This window comes from Corticium candelabrum, chromosome 4 (assembly GCF_963422355.1).
Source record: "Corticium candelabrum chromosome 4, ooCorCand1.1, whole genome shotgun sequence".
Lineage (NCBI taxonomy): Eukaryota > Metazoa > Porifera > Homoscleromorpha > Homosclerophorida > Plakinidae > Corticium > Corticium candelabrum.
The window spans coordinates 903,797-924,421 of NC_085088.1; the positions used below are offsets into that span (position 1 = coordinate 903,797).

The window sequence follows — 20,625 nt, forward strand, 5'->3', positions numbered from 1 at the left end:
TATATATATATATATATATATATATATATATATATATATATATATATACATATGTGACTAACCTAATAAAGTCACGTTCCGCGTGCCATAGCTGGCACATAGAAATTGATATTGGGATATCAAGTATGTGCGTACACAAGCAAGTACTAAAACTGTACGGTATGTTCACAGAACAGGCACGCCCATCATTTTGGTCACACCCACCAATGGTCAGAATGCAGGAGATTTGATGCAAATGTTGGTAGGCGGAAGAGGGGTTAGTCTCCTGAGAGAGTTGGCAGCTCTGACGTAATCACGCTCTGTTATGGCTCCTTATATGGTTACCTCCCAATATCTAAATTTAGAAACTCTATCTATGCGCATGCGTGTGAGGTTTAGATACACTCAATACGTCATGATACGACGTCCCTAGGAATGACTCAGTGTGCACATCTGCGTATTTCCGGTGTGATGAAATCATTCTTTAGCGTGTAGCCGTACAAGACGTTCATTCCACTGACTCACGCTATTGACTCGCCGATCAGACGATGGCGGAGTCCGACTGCACGAGCGGACCGAGTATGGACGGCAACTTCACCGCCACCGAGTGTCCCATCTGTATGAACGTCTTCGACGACTACCGCGTCCCGCTCGCCACTCCGTGCGGCCACACGTTCTGTTGCGTGTGCTCCATACACTTGGCACAGAAAGGCACACCGCTTGTGTGTCCTCTCTGCAGAGAGACAATCGAAAGCGTGCAGCAGCTCAGACTCAATGTAGCACTGCGAGATCTCATCGATCAAGTGAGAGCTGTCTCATTGCGTCGCTCTAAGAGCCAGATGAGCAGCTCGGCTGTTTCATTTCCGAGTGTCGACTTGAGTACCGTTGTGCTCGAGGAGTTGCTCGATACGGGCGCGTTTGGCGAGGTGCACCGCGCGCGTTGGCGGAATGGTGTGGTCGCTGTGAAGGTGATCCGAGCGAAGGACATGACGCCGCAAGCCGTGGAGACGTTCTATCGCGAGGTCGAGGTCATGAACTGTTTGCGACATCCGAATGTTGTGATCATGTTGGCTGCGTGTACAGAGATGCCGAAGTTGGGCATTGTGATGGAGTATGTCGGTGGTGGCAGCCTGTACCGCCTACTGCATGTCCGGCAGCGAAAGTTGGCGGATGGGCAGATCAAGGAATTAGCACTTGATGTGACGCATGGGATACAGTATCTACATTCCATCAACATCATGCACAGAGATTTGAAAAGCAAGGTCTTGCACACAAGCATTTCCAGTTTATTAATTAATTAATATTTATTAAATTAATATAATAAATTGTATTAGTGTATTGCACTGTAATTCAATTTAAAAATATGATAGTTATTTTTTTGTTGTAGAATGTGCTGTTGACGGACACAAAGCCTGCCGTTGCTAAGCTTTGTGACTTCGGTTTGTCTCGAATGCGACTCGAGACTGCAACCATGACGGGCAATATCGGCACTGCACAGTGGACTGCACCAGAGATTCTCAAGGAGTCAAGATACACATTCAAGGCTGATCTGTATAGTTTTGGTATCGTGCTTGTTGAGATGGTAAGCAACCAGGTGCCATTTCCTGGTATGCATCCTCTGGCTATTGTTATGGCTGTTGGAATGAAAAAGAAGAAGCCAGCAATTCCCAAGAATGTTCATCCGTTACTGGCACACTTAATCCATTGTTGTCTTGAGTGGGATCCTGACAATCGAGCTTCATTACCTGTTATTATGAGCATGTTGAATGCATTTGATGCAGGAGATTCTGAGCAGCTTGATGTCACAGAGAAGGTGGGTGAGCTAAATCACCAACCAAGTTTTGACAGTTTGATGAGAACCAGTGATGCTCATAATGAACATTTGAGCGAAAATCATTTTGATGCTAATATCATGTCTTTGGACCCGAGGCATCTAGAGCAGGGCAGTGCCCTGCAGCAGTCAGCAGCACCATGTGCAGGTTATGATTGGAAAATGAATGGGTTTATAGAGAAGGACATTGATCCTCAGATTGCTGCAGATCTTGCATTAGCATTGCAATTGCAGAAAGAAGAGCAGCAGCAGGCAAGTCTCACTGTGTTGGCGGATAGTTTTTATGTTGCTTATGTTGATGTTATGTAACAGGCTAACACTGCTGGAGATTCTGATCTTGCTCGACAGTTACATCACATTGAAGGAGCTAAAGCAGATCGTGGGGTTGCATCTGTAAATCTCGAAGGTGGTGAACGTCTTCCTTTTCATCCAAATGGTGTATTCCTTGGTGAACTCAGAGATGTAATCAAGGGTAAACAAGGAAAGCAAGTAGTCCAACAGGAGGTGAATGATCGCAAAGTGGTGACATCTCCACACAGTGAATCTGTTCAAGGAACAGCAAATGAAAATGTCGAGCCATCTGCTTGTGCTGATGTATCTCCTGCTCTGTCATCCCTGATTCGAAGTCCAAGCAAATCCAAGTCACTTCGTAGCTACTTGCCACCTCTGAATGAAAATGCAGAGGCAGAGAAACACCATCCAAAGCCGTACTTGTCTGGTGTTCGCTTATTCGACCACAACGAATTAAAGCAAGTTCAAATGCAAGAAAAGAATACGTTGCCATCGTGGGAAGGTAAGGGCAGATGGGAATGTGGGAGATGTGTTTGTATTTCATTGCATTTGGTTCTAGCCGTTGCATTGGAACAAATGGCTAATCATGTTGCTGCTGCTCATCAAACACACCATCAGAGGCACACATCGGAACCTTTTCTCTTGCCATCCCAATCCTCTTCCTTGTTGTTTGAGAGATCAGATAGTGGATATGAAAGCAGGGAGGCCCCTGCATGCCTGCAACAAACTGATGTCAACAGTGAAGGTTAGTTAGCTCTTTACATGTTTATAAGCACTTACAATCTGTGCAGTTTTCACAAATTTTGCTCAATTCTAGGAGACAGTCCTCATCTTCCACGAAGCTGCACAGTTGGATCAGCTGTCCAGAAGGTGTTTCACTCACTAAAGTCTGTTCCTACTGCACTGAAAGAATCTTTGCCACAATCGTGGAAGGAATCAATTCAAGCAACATGGCGAGAAAAGAAAGGTGTGTACAGGCAAAACATACCAAAGTTCAACACCAAAGTAATATGCTTTAAATGTTCAAGGTATGTGGTCATCATTGGGACGCCAGCCAAACTGGAGGCCCCCATTCGGGGGCAGACCTGAACATCAACACCATCCATCGAGCCCAAATCTTCCTCGGTGTCCTTTTGGAACCAATGGATACCTTACCTCAAAACAATCCTCAGCGCCAGATCTACGAGGAACAGATCACTACTCAGAAAGCACGCTTGTATAAAGATGGATGTGCTAGTGTAGCTGCGAAATGGATGTTATTAATATTTTCTACTATGTATTAGCTAGCAATAGACATGTAGCAAGTTCTCTGGTGCTGTAAGAGAGCACTTGTTTCAACTAATATACAGTAAACCAGTGCTGTATTCATAAAATTTGAAAGCATAGAAACATTACTGTTTTGTAATGAATTACTCCTTAAACTGTTTACGAATTTGCAAAGTTTTCACTAAATCTATCTTTTTACAATTGAAATTATTGAAATTGTAGATTGCTTTAGTTACTCTCTCCTGATAATGACAGTTCCGGATTAGATGCAGATTTCCAAATAGTACTTTCCTTCGCTCTTTCAATAGGCGGCTACACCAAAAGCACAATATTTATAAACAGTCGGGCCGTCTGCAAATGAGCAATGTGCTCCGCCTACTACGTACCATAGAATCTGTGTCGGTAACAATAATGGAAGGGCACGACAACTGAATAGCTGGCAATTTGCTCCCTTTCCTCAAGCGATATCCAACTTGTCCGATACCGCATTTCTTGGCGTCTGTCTCCTCCCGAGATTTAGCAACACTTGTGTGGTTGAGCGGTTCCAGCTTCTTGCCACCTTGAGGGCTGCGAGTTCCTACCGGACGAACATCCTTCTTTCGCATTGGTACAGTCGCTGACCGCAACGGCGGACGAGAACAAATCCTATTGACTCTCTCCTCCTGCTGCTTGCGAGAAACCAACGGAGAGACATCACGAACAAAAGGCTTTCTGTCCTCTCTACAACGAGGCGGATTCTGTCTGCAAACTGACTTGCAATTGCTAGGAGCAGATCTAGGTGCAGGAATAACAGGCAGGCTAGACTCTCTCTCCACCTGCTGAAACGAAAAGTAAGCTAGAAACTGCTAGCGCAAGCTTAGGCTAGAATTCACGATTCTAGTGCGACCATTCGACAAAAGTGTGGATCTACCTTTCTTAGACGACCATTTGCAGGAGAGTCCTTTCCTTTCTGTTTTGAAGTGTTCACTGCAACTGCAGCCATAGCAAGACACGGGACAAAGCAGTAATTGTGTTGTTACAATTTCCAAACCAAACAATCTCAAGAAACCAACAAATCGACAACAACTGCAACCGGCAGCAGGAAAGCCCAGCACAGCACTAAATTTGTGACTAGCGTCTAGCCTAACCTGTCGACTAGATAAGAACACCCACTTTTCGGAACGTACGTCAGCATTACCGTTTCCATAGAAAGAGCGGAAGTAAAGAATCAAATTTCATTACGCAATTTCACCACGAACACACCTCTAATCCTACCGATTGTATGACCATTTGTACATTTTTATTTATACCCTACTTATTTCTTCAGACTTCATCGCCTTCGCCAAACAAGAGACACAGTCTGCTGTAGCAAAGAGATGCGTCACGGAACTGGTGGAGTGTCTGTTCCCTGAAAGCGTGGGATGTTTGTAAACATGGTGATGTCATATGGTAGTGTAAACAAGAGATGACGTGCGTGCTATACCTGGCAACAGTGAGAATGGCCTTGAGAACAACGTAGGTCTGTCTATCTGCTGCATTAGGTGACGCTCAATGCAATTGGATAGTTCCAGAAACTAAGAAACAAACAAACAATAAAATACCATACAATTGTACATACAGTATTACACATTGTGACAATACAGTGTGCACACAATGTACAGGTACAATGTACTACTGTAAGGTACAACCATATCACAATAGTACAATGCAACAGACAACTTGCAAATAATACATTCAGCACAGAAAATAATTTGCTTTCAATACCTCTAAAAGATCATCCAGAGCAGCAGGATGGACCACTCGGCCAATTTCTCTTTCAATCATGTCCTGAACAGAACACGCAGAAAACACTCAAAATGGACTGTATCTGATAAGAAGATGTGGTGATGTACTGTGCCAGGTAACTAGGATGGGTGGTCGAATATCAATAAACAGATAATCTGCGTGTATTGTCTTCATGATACCCTGTCTTCATTGTTTATATTTTATCTAAATATGTATATCACCAGATGACCATACAGTAAACACATCAAACGTAGTTGTTCTGGTACTGTACATCAACCCACCTGAAAATCTGTTTTACAAGTTGCACAGTACCTTGTGTGGCAAATTTCTGACTATATCAGCTAAACGTAGTCACACCAGAGCTGTAATGCATGCATTCGACAGTCATTTGTAATCAACTGTAGTATCTATCAGACAAAACATGCCCTAGAGACAGGTGTGTCTTAGGTTAGCTTCTTGGCTGTTTGTTTCATCTGGTTTGTTTCCTTGTTGCATGATTCCTTGTTGCATGTTTCCTTGTTTCATGTTTCCTTGTGTGTGTATACAGTGTATACTCCCTAGATTTCCCAAAGTTCATCCTGCCAGTGTGGATACATATCAGATCAAAAGATTAACAATCTCATGCAACAGCCTTCACGCCTAGTTAATAACAACAGTTTGCTTGGCTTCTTCCTTTAAATTTTCACTTTGTTTACATACCCTTCTGCTTCACGTTTTGCCTCGAAGCAAGCAAGTGAGAGCTAGTGATCATGCATGGCAAGCACTAACCCTGTTGTGATTCTATATATGTCATGATGTATAACAATAACTAATGTTGAGTAAGTCGCTCAAATGTGGCAAGTATGTGTACAGTAGCTACTGTACCTTTGTGATGCCTGGTTTCCACATAATTTGGTTAAGAACAGCTTGCAATAAGTACGTCAGTTGATGATTGTTTAGAGATCCACTGCACGCAATCCATGGACGAGACTTTACCAACCATTTCTCTTCTATCCTGGAGTATAAACCAGACAATCATCAGATTGTTCATCTAGATAGCAATAACGTATACAGTACCTACTAAAATTAATTAATAAATGTGCTGTCTGTATAACTTTGTTGCTGACTTCTCTCAGTATCTAATCATCTGTACACTAAACACACCCACCCACTGGGCACACACACACACACACACACACACACACACACACACACACACACACACACACACACACACACACACACATGCACACACACACACACACACACATGCACACACACACACACACACATGCACACACACACACACACACACACACACACACACACACACACACACACACAGTAAGTACTATGTGCACAACCTATGTACAGCCTAAGTACAACATACTCATGCAGTATGTTATGCATGCACTTGCCTGTCATGGCCAGCTGATACCAGTGAAGCAACACTCGCTTCTTGATTTGCTGAGTTGCTTTCTAAAATCTGCTTCTGTATGTTGCTACCGATGGCTTTGAAATGCCACAGATGACAAGCTTCGTGACAAACTAGTCGTTCTGTAGCAAAACCCACCTTGTGGACCTACAGAAAACATTAAAATGACACACACACACACAAACACAGACACACACACGCACGCACACACACACACACACACACACACACACACGCGCATGCACACATGCACACACACACATGCACACACACACACACACACACACACACACACACACACACCACAAACCTTTCTAAAGTTTAGCAACATTTGTACCAAATACTCTAGTGACATTGATGACTGAATACTATGCTGTAATGTTAAATCATTCTAAAAAAGCAAATACCATTATTTCAGATTTACACCACAAAAGAGATATGACAGTCTCACCATCAGTGACTGTGTTTCAATTCCCTGCCATCCCTTGTTTCTCACCTCCACGAGAATAACTAACAAGTCACTGATTTCATCTGCTTGCCATTCCAATTTTTGACAGACCACAACTAACTCATCATCAGTAATACACACATCCTCAAATGCGACATCCATTTCTAACTCAGTCGAATCTGAAGTAGCCCAAAGTGTGGTGCTTGTATCCTTACGGACATTAGACACAGTCAATGTGCTGTCATGTTTCATTATGTTGTTCATCTCCATGTCACAACTTGAGATTGTTATAAAACTGTCTTTAGCTTCGCCTTGTTCAGGAACTTTCAGATAATCTTGTAGAGACTCTGTCCATGTGCAGCCTTTCTTTGTGTCATCGTTTCTCAATTCTTCATCTTCAGAAGACAAAATTCCAACGTCTGCATCCTGTTTCTCACCACTCTTTGTATTAGAACAGTCCACAGCATCAAACAAAGCAGCTGGAAGTTGTGCGTCAACATACACCTACAGACACATTAATCATACAAGAGCATTTACAATGGATGCCTGATGCATATTCTACAACCTCAGAAGTAAACATCTTTGGAAGTAGTTGAGCAATGCAACTGCCATTTACTTGAGACAAGTCCAACGAGGCTGTCCCACAATGATCTGCACTATTTAGTTGTTTGTTTGCTGTTAGATTGTTTTGTAACTCATTGCTGGCTGTCTGGTGCTCGAGTGAGAGAGATGTTGCATCAGTAGTTGAGAACGAATTATCATCAAAATCCATGTAATCACAAGTTGGGAGAGATTCGATATCTATGACATCTGAAAAGATTTCTCGCGGACAATCAACTACAAACAAACGATGATAGCTGTGAAGAGACACAATATGCACGTGCAGTTAGTCAAATGTAAGTTTTCAAGATCATTGTACTTACGATGATCCTAGTTTCAAATTGCTTTGAAATGTAATGTCATCTTCTTTAGAGTTCATCTGTTTTAGAATGCAAGTATGAATACTGTCGTGAGTAGGTACGTACACCTGTTTATTTGCTCACCTTCATTCTAACTAAAGTATTTGTTGTTTTCAAGTCCTCATAAACAGCTTGCAGATCCTCCTGGACAAAATCACATTGTGAGAAAAAACACAATAAAAGGCAAAATAGAGGTAAACTGATAAGCAAACAAATACTCTAAGACGTTAAACAACAGTCACACATACACACAGACAAATGAAGAATGAAAGGAAGAGACAAAGAAACACCAAAAACAAGAACAAAAACCAGATGGACAGCCAGACAAATGACCAACAAACAAGTAGAAAAACACAGTCATATTCAGTCAGTCAGACATGCACAGACAGACAGACTGACAGGCTGCCAAACTGTTCTTTGAAAAGCAGACAAACAGGCACACAAATAAACAGACATCAAACAGTGATAAACCATTTACCATTCAGCCAGGATTACATAGAAACCATACAAACACCACCAACAAATTGACATACAATCCACGGTATAAAATAGAGACAGAAGATTTACTTCAGGATATGATTCCAGCAAGTGATAAAGTTGAAGAGAACTGTGCTTGGCAGGCTTGTCTGATTTGGAGTAAACAGACTGCAAAATAATCATACAAAATCACACATCTAAACATCAATAACACCAACAACCTCACCAGCAATAGATTCTGCAATAATGATCGACGAACAAAAACTGCATCACAATCATTTGGCACAAAGCATTTCTAAAATTCAAATTCTATATTTCAGAGCAAGAGTCACTGTCTCAACAAGTCATACTGCTATGCTGCCATCTGGTTTAGAATCCAACCGAAAATTAAACTCTGCCTGCAGCCGAGCAAAAGAATTGGGAATACTTGGAACCGAAGCAGAAGGTAGATTGCAAGGCAAATCCAGTTTTCCACTAAAAGCAATGCTGATTATATGTTGTAATTATTTGTCAATATATTGTCTACCCGTGTTTTCTCCAGAGTTTGACTATGATCTCTTTGTAAATTTCCAGATATTCAGCATGGCTTTTCGCATTTCTTTTGACAAATTGCTACAACAAAGTGAATCGGTTGATTTATAGATCTCAAAGTCAATCATCTGTGATAACCTTGTCCTGATCCAACTCAGCCAACACAGACTGAAGTCTTTGTGCTGAAATGAGAGAACGATGTCTCATGTACGCCAATCGTCGTTGAATTGCATATGAAGTCTTATCAAATGCAACCTGCTTAAGAAGTGTATGTCAACAATATCACAGCTTGTTCTCAAGCACAATTTCCTTACAGAACCAGCAATCTCCTGATAGACATTTCTTACATCTATCCATGCAGGATCATATCGAAAGTGCTTCTTGATAAAATCCTTTGCTGCCCCACAGATTAATATCTTCAAAGTAAAGATAGCAACTAATCAGATTGCTGATTAATCACAAACAAACAAAGATACCAGATTGTCCTCTTGGCTGCTAAATTTTACCCGTAGTTTCTTCTTCAACGACTTAGCTGCTAAATCCTGAGCATCTCTGATTCCTCCTACAATAATCCACACATGAACACTTCTCCTGTAGTGTGAAGAAACGCATATTAAGTACATGTACATCGGACTATTGTAATGGAAACGATGCATCTCACAATACAGCAAACTATTATATTGGAGGGATGAATCTCTCAATACATTAGATTATTATTGTATTGAAGAAATGAATCTCTATATATAAAATTATTGTATTAGCTCATGTCTCAATAATTAGGTACAAAAATTGCTGTCCTTATACCTCGCATCTTGAGAGGCAGCTTCTTTCTTGTTAGGTGTGGTGTTACTTTCTTTGGCACTAAACACACAACCAGACAATATCATGTAACAGTTTGCATCTCTACAGAGTGTGTATTCCTAACCTTTTGTTTTCTTCGCTGCACTTCCTTTTTCAGCAGTAAATCTCACACGCTTTTGACCTTTTCCTCCTCGTCTTTCTTCATTTAGCTTTTTGCCAGGCGGCACAACAACCTGAACTGTTTTCACTGATTCGGTATCTCTCATTGTTTTCAACGCGATAGTTGAAGCAGTTGCACCAGGTGCAGCTTGGTACACAGCATTCGTCCAGCTGCGACGAATATGTGCAAAAAATTGCCACGGAAGACCAGCTGCACCAATTACATCATCGTCCTGCAGCTGGTCAAAGTTGACTGGTTCGACGGGACCCTCTTTTCGTTTACTTTTGAATGCAACACTTTCTCTTTCAGATTTAAAGTTTCTTTTTCCTATAAAAAGCACACCATACAAACACACTTCTGTAAGAATTAAGAAGCTACGACACGTATTAACAAGGGCAAGTTTGCAGAAGTTTCTGCATGTGCGTGTCTATTGTAAAATACACGAGCCACAAAGTAACATGTTTCTACCAACAAGCAGTTAAGTAATCAAAAACTACAACATCCCACTACAAAAAAAGATAAAATACATTAATCAATAGTTTCAATAAACCAGTAAGCACAAAAACTATACAAACACTTAAAAAGAGAGAAGCATAGTCAAACAAGATTACCTTACCTAGTTGAGTGTTTGCACAAATTCTCTCCATATCAAACCAAACTTGATCCAAATCAGATAAATGGCTCAATAAAAATTCTTTCCATGGAAAGGACTTAGCCTCAGACCACAGCAAGTGACAATATGCAGGGCTTGCTTCTCGCGTATCCAACAATGCAACTTTTGGTTCCACAGAAAGATGAGTCTACAAGCACAAAACTAAGACAGAGAAAAATAAAAACAAAGAAGAAAAATACATTGCCATAATGGCGGCTTCCAGATCCTTCAACAACTTTTAACAACCTCAGTCCTTCCAAATTCTTAACCATGTTATACATAGTTACAAACACATGTGGCCTAACATGACAAATCAATACAATCAGGAAGAAATAATATTAATATTAAAAGTTACTTTTTAGCACATAGAAGTGTAGAGATGGTATCTGGAAGGTTGCTGATTGTTGTCTTTGCATTCTTCGAGTCTTGCAAAAACGTCTCTAGTTCATATGACTAAAATATGGCCACCAATGCATTATTATAATAGAATTCCTGACATGCACACACACACACACACACACACACACACACACACACACACACACACACACACACACATGTGGATGCACGTGCAAACACACATACACCAACACTGTACCTTTCCACTAAACCCAATAGTAGCCAAGAAAGTGTCAACAGGCATACAGTTGACAGCTACAGAAAGCAGTACCCAACCTTCTCCCTTGCTTGACGCTGGTAATTGAAAAGCACTGATCATAAATAGATCTCAGAGATCAATCTTCAATCACTCATTCATAAATGTCACACTTAACATACATTTCATTAGACGAATGTAAACCTTCCCAAAGATATCTATGAAGTGCACGAAAGCGCTGAAATTTAGGCATCAACGTAAAAAGCCGCTCGCCCTATAAAAAGATTCTAATGCTAGATCATCACTAACCTTAACATTCATGTTTGTGCATCAAGTTCTCGTCCTTCTGCACAAACTGCAATGTTTACCTCAACTTGAATGCTAACTGGAGCTTCTGTGTCTGTATTGTGATTGTTGTTCATCATTTCTTGTGTCAAACTACCTTCCTTGGTTGGATTTTCATCAGTTAGCATGGCAGTAGCCGTTGCTTGTGTTGTCAAAGGTGGACATTGACTGACATTCTCTTGAAGATGTTCAACACTGGTAGAATCTACTACACCTGCCACATGGCTTTCCATCAATAGCTGTTCCACAGCAGTGACGTCTACATTTTTTATACACTGTTTTCTAGCTTTTTTCTTTCTAGCAATCCCGGCTGTTGTTTTCTTGGCATCAAATGAGAGACGAAGATGACCTGCTACTGTTTGGAAGGCTTCAGATGAAGTTGATAAACCTTTTTTCATATAGAAATGACACTACAGCCAAAGAGTGAATTTGTAATTGCAATAGATAAAATTGTGAAAGACAGAAATTACAGCTTGGCCAGAAATTTCAGTTGTCAATGTGTCGATTTCTCCTGCTGTGATCAGTTCAGAAAGCGCACTGTGAAATAGCAAGTGAATAAGTTAATTGTTGATATTACAGGTAATCTCCTCAGCAAGCAAATTATTTATTCATGTGCAATTCACATGCTTCCCTTCTAGCTGTCTGTCTGTCTGTCTGTCTGTCTGTCTGTCAATACATACCTACATTTTCCATTTAAATCAAGCATTTACACCATGAGCAACTACAAGAGAAACTACCAAGAGAAGTCCACGGCAACACTAATGTACAATCTGTCTGTCTGTCTGTCTGTCTGTCTGTCTGTCTGTCTGTCTGTTTGTCTGCCAGCTGTCTCCCAATTCATGTCAATTTTCTACCAATTTTTCCATCCACCTTTACATTAACTATACCGCATAATTGTTTTCCTGCAAATGCTATGTTCTCGTCCATGTTGTGCTTCATACTCCCTCAGTCCCTATGAAGAAATATAAGAAACAAAAAGTTAATTACAAAAAATAACATAATAATAGAAGCTCTCACTGCAGTCATATCACTAACTCCATACACTACATTATGCTCATCAATAAATTGTCGCAACCAAGCCTTTCGATTTACTGCCAACACTTGACCTGTACAATCACACAAATAGATAAAAACAACATAACCAATCCATGCTCTGATAGCCTTACCTCCCATTCTCAGAGTTTCTGTCTTGATTGTCGAAGCAACCGCATCAGGTGTTAGTTGAGATTCACTATTTGACTGAGATGGCATGCAAGAGTCCATGGCAGGGCTTGTTGTTCGTGTAATTATATTTGTTGTCACACTCTTCTTGACTGGAAGCAGAGCTACATGCCTAGATAAGGTACTAAATTAAGTAAAGCAGACAAGCTGACATACAAAGCAAAATCCACATACTAATTACACAAGACAACAGTACATTAACAACTCAGTAATGGCTCTATATACAGAGTACATGTCGAACCTCTCAGTCTGCTGTCTGCCTTTATCCTCAACAAATAATCTCAGCACATTCATGTCATGAAGAACATGGAGTCCGTTCCGTGCATAAGGTCTTGATAGGTCAAACTGTTGAGCTAACTCCTAAACAAGATGAACTGGATGTATAATGACTACAACAGCGGCATTCAAGTCACATACTTGTTGAGTCATCCCTTGACTTCCGGCAGCTTCAATCTTCTCATAAAACTGTGTCAAAAGACATTTCTCAGCAACAATCTTAGTGTCCATCCCTACACAACAATTCCTCGCTATTTGGTAAGCTAACATAACTCTTACAACCCTTACATTTGGGACAGTAAACTCGACCCTCGACTCTTGTCTTTCTCTTATCATCGTTGACTGAATGTGGATCTGAGTCTTCTACATCACTGTCATCATCATCTAAGTCATTATCAATATATGGTTTTAGAAGAGTAAGAGTCCTCGAGGTCTTGTTTGCTGTCTCGTATTTCTCCACTGTGCAATTTCGAACCAATAGCTCTCTGGCCTTTTTGAATTGTTTGGAATTGTTATTCTGCAACATTTCTTCTATTTATGCAGTTGTTACACATGAGGAACCTTATATGTACTGAACAAATCAATGGTAGGTGTTTACCAATGAAACTAAATATATTTTCAACAAGTCACAATGCTGTAAACCAAACACTATAGCTCTGTCCACACTTGCAACTGGATCGCAATCTAATCGCGATCCAATCACAATAATTGGGAGGTGGTTTTGATCGCAATCGGTTGAGTCCAGTTACAAATAGGTGTGTGTTACCTTCATGTACGCTACAATTGTAGTCGGATCAAACATCAAACCCTCCTCACTCATCTTTGTTCTCACTCACCTTACGTCACTGTATGAACGCTTTCCACAAGCAAAGAACCCACACGTACACATCAGTCATCAGTCGCGTGATACCAAAAAGAGGTGGAGGTGTATCGTTTTCAAAGTGCAGTGTGGAAGCTCGCTATCCTGATTGAATTGTGATCCATTCTGGTCTAGTGTGGACAGGCCTTATGACACCCAGTTATCATAGAAGTTTGTGAAATTGTTTGGAACTCATGTGTACCAGCAAGAGTTCACATACATCACCAAAAGCAGTAATATGCAATGGCCATGTGGAAATGTACAAGTACAAGTACAAAATGTCTGCAAACTGAAGTACTCAACAATTTGCAAACTTACAAAAATTCCTTCCAACAATGTACATACACATATCATACCATTAATCTATTTGTTGCCAAGAATGCAGTATGCAGTCAGCCATCTTGCTGTCACAATAACAATAGCAACCGTATTTCTTTGATTAAACGCTGCCCTCAAATAAATGCCACCCTCGTTTAAACGCCGCAGCTGAGGTACAGATAAAATATAAACGCCGCTCTTGAATAAATGCCTCATTTCATCTAATGCTTGAATTTTGAAAGACAAATCGTATGACTTCTTCGGAGGCATATACATGAGGCAAATGTTCATTAGACTACTCAAATACTGTATCACCACCACATGACATCTCAAAGTGTAAAATGTGTACCAGTAAAGTGTTCATGGTTCTCTTTAAATGTTGTCAAACCTACAGCATGACACTCCTAAAGCACGAACAGGGAGCCTTAATTAACAAATAAACATTGCCCTTAAATTAACGTCGCCCTCATTTAAACGCCACCGTTGAAGCTCTAGCTAAAACATAAACACAGAGCCGTTCAATCAAAGAAATACAGTAGGTTATTACAGTAGTTATAGGTACAAGTAAAACCATAGCCCAACTAATATTCAACTGCTGACAACTCCTATAATCCATCTCCTGTATTACATGTATATATACATGACAGCTAAATCGATTCATGATGCACCCATCCATTCAATCATGTCATCATTCACATTCCTTTGTGGACAGTATATGACACTAAACATTACTTGTAGTATGGTACATATAAACTTACAAATATGAGTTTGCTGATTTCTTTGTAGTTTGCCGTCTTATTGGGTTGTCTCTCGAGAAATGAACAAAGTGTCTTCCGCTGATCCCACACCGTCACTTCTTTGTCAGCAGCTCTATAGAAGCGAGTCAAATAGATCCGTGTTGTTTTCACGCTCCTCGCCAATTCCTTTCTTTGCATAATCAAGCGCTTAGATTTGAGCACTTGAACTGGATAAAAAATGGCTTTTCCATCAACACCAAGTGTCTTTGCCAGTTCAACTCTTGTGATTCCATTAGACCTGTGTTTGCCAATTACTTCCAAAGCCATATATTCGGTGTCATAAAGAAAACAGCAAGGATCATGATATGAACCAATCAGAGAAAACAATCGAAGGTCTTGTGAAGCAACAACTACAAGACTGTCACCCCATCTATACAAAATGGACAATGTTAAGCCCTCCATGTCATTCGACGTCGACCTTAATTAAGGTCAGTTGCGAAGATAGCTCCCCTGCCTCTAGAGACAGGGCCTCCATGCACTGCGTGGAGGCTTAGGGCCAGCGCTACAATCCACCTGGAGCTTAGCCGAAGTCATCTAGGTGCACTGACTATGGCGCAGCTCTGGGACTGGACACCAAAGCCCACAAGTACCCGTCTGCTGCATGATGTTACTGCCAAGCCAGCGGTCTTGTCAACCCCAGTCAATGACAAGGTACTCGTTTATACTCCTGAGTCGAGAGAAGTAATTGTGTGTAAGTTTCTTGCTTAAATAAGAAAACTAGCCTACACCCAAGCGCACGTGGTGGGCAGTGAAAATTGAACCCGCCCACACTGAGTCTAGTTCTGCGGCGAAACAAAGCCCACCCGAGTCGAGTCCTAGAGAGGGGTACCGGCGAGTCAAGCGTGAAGTCAGTTGAAATCACACCCGATCCATCCATCCGTCCCGCCGCAAGTGTAGTGTACGGACGGTCTACCTCCTGTCTACGGACATGACCTGACTTCCACGTATGGACTAGTGCAATCATCTATAGATTTATGGCATAGGTCGCCATCACTGTGACTTGAACCTGCAACCCTGCAGGTCGCGGATGTTTTCATTCTCCAAATGCACTCTCTAACCAAATGAGCTACAGCACCACACACCCCATCACACACACACACACACACACACACACACACACACACACACACACACGCACACACACACACACACACACACACACACACACACAAACACACACACACACACAAACACACACACACACACACACACACACACACACACACACACACACACATAAAAAAGGTACAACTGTACCGAAATACAGGTTTCCATTCATTTTGTCTATCTCCTACTATTGAACACATAATCATGCACTCATGTATCACGCACGTTTCTGTAACTTCATCGAAAGACATTCCTGACACAAGCAAACTGACGTCCTGTCTCCCACTATATTCCCTGCACATTCCTCGATCTCCAGTTTCAGAGTCACACACAGCATCTGCCCCTACAACATGCAAGCAAACATCGTGCCACTAGAAAATCTTACGTATACAAATGTACTGACCTAATTTCGACCCTCTTGGCTTGAATTTTGCTTCTGCTGCATCAGAAACCTGATATCGATGTGTGTTGACATGGAAGGTCACATCTCGACTGTGTTCGCTCAGAATCTTCCAAATGTTCTCTCTATCTTCAACTGACACATTGGCTCCACTCCTAGCTTCTAGCCTCTGCCACAGTTCATTTACTCTGCATCCTGACAAACACATGTACATCAACAACTAGTACTGATTGTGACAAACGTGAATGAACAGAGTTGACGAAGATAAACGACCTGCCAAGCCTTCAAGCGCTATTTCTTCTAAGACATCTCCTATGTTCATCGTCTAGACTATTGAAATTGAACCAGTAGCTGGTCAGTGCGTTGTTTTCAATGTACATACGGGACTTGAGAATAGAATTTTACTTGCGCAACACTACACAGACACTAAAAAGAGCGACAAGTACTGTTTAAAATAGTTGTTTAAAATTTTTGAATTCTAAAATTTGCACAATCAATTAGAAATACCCGGATAAGTACCCGGATAAACAACACGTGACGACATCGCTGATTCAGGAAGTTGGAAGTACGTTGAGCAGATTGCAGGGCCTACTTGCTGACATGGACGCAGCAAGTCCTGTCGCAGGTGAGACTTGTGCGGTGAGCGTTAAAGCCCACGTTTTTCTCTACAATTCGCACGAACAAAAGTGGAATTCACTCGGAGACCGAGCTCTCTCACGAGTTCAAGTATTTAAAAGACGCCAGGGCGAGCAAGCGTTTTACCGAATAGTTGCACGCTGTGAGAACGCTCCAGCTAACACTCCAGTGAGTAAACAACTTGCTGTTAGCCTAGAGACTCAGGTCTGAAGTGGGCGTGGTCCTTCTCTTTCAGCCAATTCTAATGGAGCAGTTGGATCCACACAGTGAACTTCTATGTACAACTGATAAGTTCTATCAGTTGCAACTGGGCAGTAACCATATCTACGGTCTTAACTTCACCTTAGAAACGGATGCACAAGTTTTTTCTACATTCGTTCAAAGTCTGCTGATGCCTACTACACCAAGTGAGGGACACTCCATTTCTTGTTTTTAGTTTCTGTTTTAATTGAGTCTATTAAAAGCAACTCCTGAGAGGCGAATCGAAGATGAGTTACCACCTGCCCAACTGGGCCCCAGACGGCAGAGGCCACAGCAGCAAGTGGGTAATGTTGCACCATTCAGCACCATGCAAGGTTTGATTGACTCTGCGTGGACTTAATTAATGCTCACTTTTTAATTTATACTTCAGGCTATAGTCAGCGTGAGCGTATTCCAGCCAACGCCCTTCACAGTGTTCCACCTGTACATTCAAAGCCAATGAGTGAGTAATAAAAGAGCGATTCATCATCAATTGTTTGTATTGGTAATGTTTGCTGTGCTGCAGTTGAAACGTACACTGAACAGCTAGGTGATGCAATTGCCAAGGGCGATGTGGGTGTAGCTCAGAGTATTGTTGCTGAGCTGGCTAAGAAAAAGGCAAATGTGAATGTTGAGGTGGATCTTCATCAGAAACCTCCTGAACCTCAACTTCACAGGTAAGATCAATTTTTCACTGTTATGAAATTGTATTTCAGAAAGGTTCGATATATAGGCTACGCGTGATGGTGGAAGATAGAGAAACACCTGGTGGATCATTTACAATTGAAACGAAACTAACTGTATCTATTAAGACTTTGAAACAAAAGGCATGTGTGATGCTGGTTGCTTAGCTATTGTTGTGATATTGCTGTGATCTATAGGTGTATGAGCAGCATCAATTTCCTGTTGAAGTTCAAAGATGGTTCTTTAACAGACGTATCCTGAAGGACAACGAAAATCTCAGACAGCTTAATATTAATCCTCGTGAGCATGTTTTGAACTTGTACCTTCTGTCATCCAAATCGGTGGACATCACGAGAGAGCAAGTAGAACAAAGGCAACAGAGACAAGTGGAACAACATCAGCAACATGGAATACCACAGCAACATAACCAGCCCTCTCTTGCAGTGAGGGATGGAACAAATATAGCTGGAGGTGAATTTCCCACTCCTTATTTACCTCCCAAAGAACATGCTGCATTTCAACAGCATCCTCAGGAGTCATTTCGTCAGGCTCCAGAAACGCCAAGACAGAGGCTTAGGTATCCACTAGAGCTACCAGGAGAGATTATTGAGCATCAGGAACCTCAAAGGCGTATGCCGGTTGGAGTACAACAACAACCAGCTGTGTTTGGTCAAATTGCACATGAACTGACACAAAGAAAGCAGGCTGGCAACCAGCACAATATTTTGCCACCACCACCACCACCACCACCACCCAAACCAGTGGGATGGAGTTGTGCAATGTGCACATTTTTAAACAAGCCAACACGGCCAGGCTGTGAGATGTGTGGTGCTGACAGACCACAGGACTATGTAGTTCCTGCAAATTATCAACTGACAGCTGATGAACAAAGAAGAATACAGGAGGAGCAACATCAACGTCAGCTAGTAATGCAGGTGAGATGATCACTTGAAATTCCACCCTGTTGTGTAGTTGTTGCTTGATGTTGACTTATGTCAACAGTCCTGGCCTGGATGAGTGCCAAATATTTAATAGTTGATGTAGTGACATTTTGGGAAGTGATGCAGGCATCTCTTCTCGTTGCAGGATATCACAGTGCCAAGGCAACCGCTTATATGTGATGACGACGACGAAGTGAACGACTTCGATGCTCCCATTCGTCAAAACTATCTACCTTACACTCGTCCAGACCAGGACACAACTGACTCGTAGTTACTTAAATTGCACTGAGTTATGCAGTGTATGTATATTAGCGATTATTGCATGGATTACTAGAATATTGCTACAAACCTCTGATTTCATCATTAATAAATTGAAGTTAACAGTGGACATGGTGTCTCCTGTTGCACATTGTAGGCTGAAGAAACTCAAAAGCGGCAACAAAAAGAAGAGCGTAGAAAAAATTTACAGCGCTGGATGAAAGCAGCTGACACTGACCTTATCACTAATGAGGAAGACTTTGAGTGCCCAATTTGCTTCCTTGGTGTTGAGCCTGGTGAAGGAGTTGTTTTACGAGAGTGTCTGCACCAATTTTGCAAGTGAGCCTTGCATACAGGGAAAGTTCCTTACTATTAACATCAATCTGCTCCACTAGACAATGTTTAGCAGAGCATGTAAAAAGTTCACAAGAAGCCGATGTTCGTTGCCCATACATGGATGATGAGTTTGCATGTGATGCTCCCCTCACTGAACGAGAAATCAAGCAAGTCAGTTTCTTCACACGTTTTGTTGCATTGCTATTTGCCAATTGTGGTGACAGCTGCTAGATGACTATAACTTCCATAAATGGCATGAACGTGGAATTGCCATTGCTGAGACACAAATGGAAAATGCATTCCACTGCAAAACGGTCGACTGTCATGGCTGGTGTGTTTATGACGATGACGTCAATGATTTCGATTGTCCAGTATGACAAACATTCTATTAATGTCACAGTCTTTGATTCAGTCATTTTATTCAGGTGTGTAAAAAACGAAATTGCCTTCTGTGTAAGGCAATTCACTATCCAGAAATGAACTGTAAAGAATACCAAGAAGACCTACAGCGTAGAGCAGCTAATGATGAAGCTGCCAAGGCAACACAAATAATGTTGGAGGTATTTGCTGGTATTTAATTGCTGTTGCTTACTGCTGTAGTGACTGCGTGTTGCTGTAGAGAATGGTACAACAAGGAGATGCCATGTATTGTCCAAAGTGCAGGATAATCGTCCAGAAGAAAGATGGATGTGATTGGATTCGCTGCTCCATGTGTAAAACAGAAATATGCTGGGCAACAAAGGGTCCTCGGTGGGGTCCAAAGGTAGCACAAACCTACATCCTGGTTGTATGGCATGTTTTATACATGCTGTCTTTGTCTTAGGGCAAGGGTGATACAAGCGGAGGTTGTAAGTGTGGTATAAAGGGAAGGTGTCATCCTAACTGTAGAAACTGTCACTGATATTTTCATTAGTATAACAATGAAATGTGATCACATAACATCATTTTTCAATAATGAAGTACAAACATGCAACAACGAACTTTTAATGTATGCTACAGGTGACAATAGTTAAAGTCAAATTACGTATTTCTGGCAGCA

The 20,625-nt window shown here is 41.5% G+C and overlaps 3 protein-coding genes across 5 annotated transcripts; 2 read left to right on the plus strand and 1 right to left on the minus strand.

The window, feature by feature from the left end:
- The first annotated feature begins 392 nt into the window (after positions 1-392).
- On the plus strand, positions 393-2,799 carry LOC134177855 (uncharacterized). Its single transcript, XM_062644630.1, has 3 exons — positions 393-1,241; positions 1,367-2,603; positions 2,661-2,799. The coding sequence occupies exons 1-2, from the start codon at positions 528-530 to the stop codon at positions 2,117-2,119; spliced, it is 1,467 nt and encodes a 488-aa protein (XP_062500614.1). The 5' UTR covers positions 393-527; the 3' UTR covers positions 2,120-2,603; positions 2,661-2,799.
- Positions 2,800-3,340: 541 nt separating this feature from the next.
- Positions 3,341-16,913, minus strand: LOC134177854 (general transcription factor 3C polypeptide 1-like). Of its 3 annotated transcripts, XM_062644628.1 has the most exons (39): positions 16,765-16,913; positions 16,495-16,686; positions 16,317-16,434; positions 14,946-15,354; positions 13,299-13,527; positions 13,152-13,243; positions 12,976-13,094; positions 12,680-12,846; positions 12,531-12,619; positions 12,401-12,465; positions 11,984-12,050; positions 11,788-11,923; positions 11,537-11,727; positions 11,351-11,442; positions 11,172-11,283; positions 10,929-11,026; positions 10,774-10,873; positions 10,538-10,721; positions 9,886-10,248; positions 9,765-9,821; positions 9,437-9,522; positions 9,275-9,376; positions 9,099-9,215; positions 8,956-9,041; positions 8,780-8,903; positions 8,656-8,724; positions 8,520-8,597; positions 8,037-8,096; positions 7,917-7,972; positions 7,559-7,850; positions 6,997-7,497; positions 6,856-6,936; positions 6,529-6,692; positions 5,996-6,125; positions 5,111-5,173; positions 4,830-4,920; positions 4,278-4,754; positions 3,754-4,185; positions 3,341-3,679 (listed from the first exon to the last, which is right to left on the minus strand). In XM_062644628.1, the coding sequence occupies exons 1-37, from the start codon at positions 16,811-16,813 to the stop codon at positions 4,651-4,653; spliced, it is 5,133 nt and encodes a 1,710-aa protein (XP_062500612.1). In that variant the 5' UTR covers positions 16,814-16,913; the 3' UTR covers positions 3,341-3,679; positions 3,754-4,185; positions 4,278-4,650. The 3 variants fall into 3 exon arrangements, with proteins under 3 accessions (XP_062500612.1, XP_062500611.1, XP_062500610.1); XM_062644627.1 differs by having other exon boundaries at positions 3,754-4,182; positions 11,537-11,923; XM_062644626.1 differs by having other exon boundaries at positions 11,537-11,923.
- A 117-nt stretch (positions 16,914-17,030) lies between these two features.
- LOC134177859 (ranBP-type and C3HC4-type zinc finger-containing protein 1-like) lies at positions 17,031-20,546 on the plus strand. The gene is made up of 13 exons (XM_062644634.1): positions 17,031-17,295; positions 17,363-17,534; positions 17,592-17,702; positions 17,759-17,830; positions 17,894-18,044; positions 18,101-18,194; positions 18,249-18,986; positions 19,408-19,589; positions 19,646-19,757; positions 19,811-19,957; positions 20,012-20,146; positions 20,206-20,349; positions 20,410-20,546. Exons 1-13 carry the CDS (start codon positions 17,092-17,094, stop codon positions 20,485-20,487), a joined length of 2,340 nt encoding a protein of 779 aa, XP_062500618.1. The 5' UTR covers positions 17,031-17,091; the 3' UTR covers positions 20,488-20,546.
- Positions 20,547-20,625: the final 79 nt, after the last annotated feature.

Bases quoted from the DNA above. Each gene is read 5' to 3' on its own strand.
- LOC134177859 (XM_062644634.1), top strand. From the start codon at position 17,092: ATGGACGCAGCAAGTCCTGTCGCAGGTGAGACTTGTGCGGTGAGCGTT. The intron at 17,296-17,362 runs GTGAGTAAACAA...CTTCTCTTTCAG, and splicing joins ACGCTCCAGCTAACACTCCA to CCAATTCTAATGGAGCAGTT. The intron at 17,703-17,758 runs GTTTGATTGACT...TTTATACTTCAG, and splicing joins ACCATTCAGCACCATGCAAG to GCTATAGTCAGCGTGAGCGT.
- LOC134177854 (XM_062644627.1), bottom strand. From the start codon at position 16,813: ATGAACATAGGAGATGTCTTAGAAGAAATAGCGCTTGAAGGCTTGGCA. The intron at 13,528-14,945 runs GTAAGTTTATAT...GAAATGTTGCAG, and splicing joins AAATCAGCAAACTCATATTT to AATAACAATTCCAAACAATT. The intron at 7,851-7,916 runs GTAAGTACAATG...GTCTCTTCACAG, and splicing joins AATTTGAAACTAGGATCATC to CTATCATCGTTTGTTTGTAG.
- LOC134177855 (XM_062644630.1), top strand. From the start codon at position 528: ATGGCGGAGTCCGACTGCACGAGCGGACCGAGTATGGACGGCAACTTC. The intron at 1,242-1,366 runs GTCTTGCACACA...TTTTTGTTGTAG, and splicing joins ACAGAGATTTGAAAAGCAAG to AATGTGCTGTTGACGGACAC.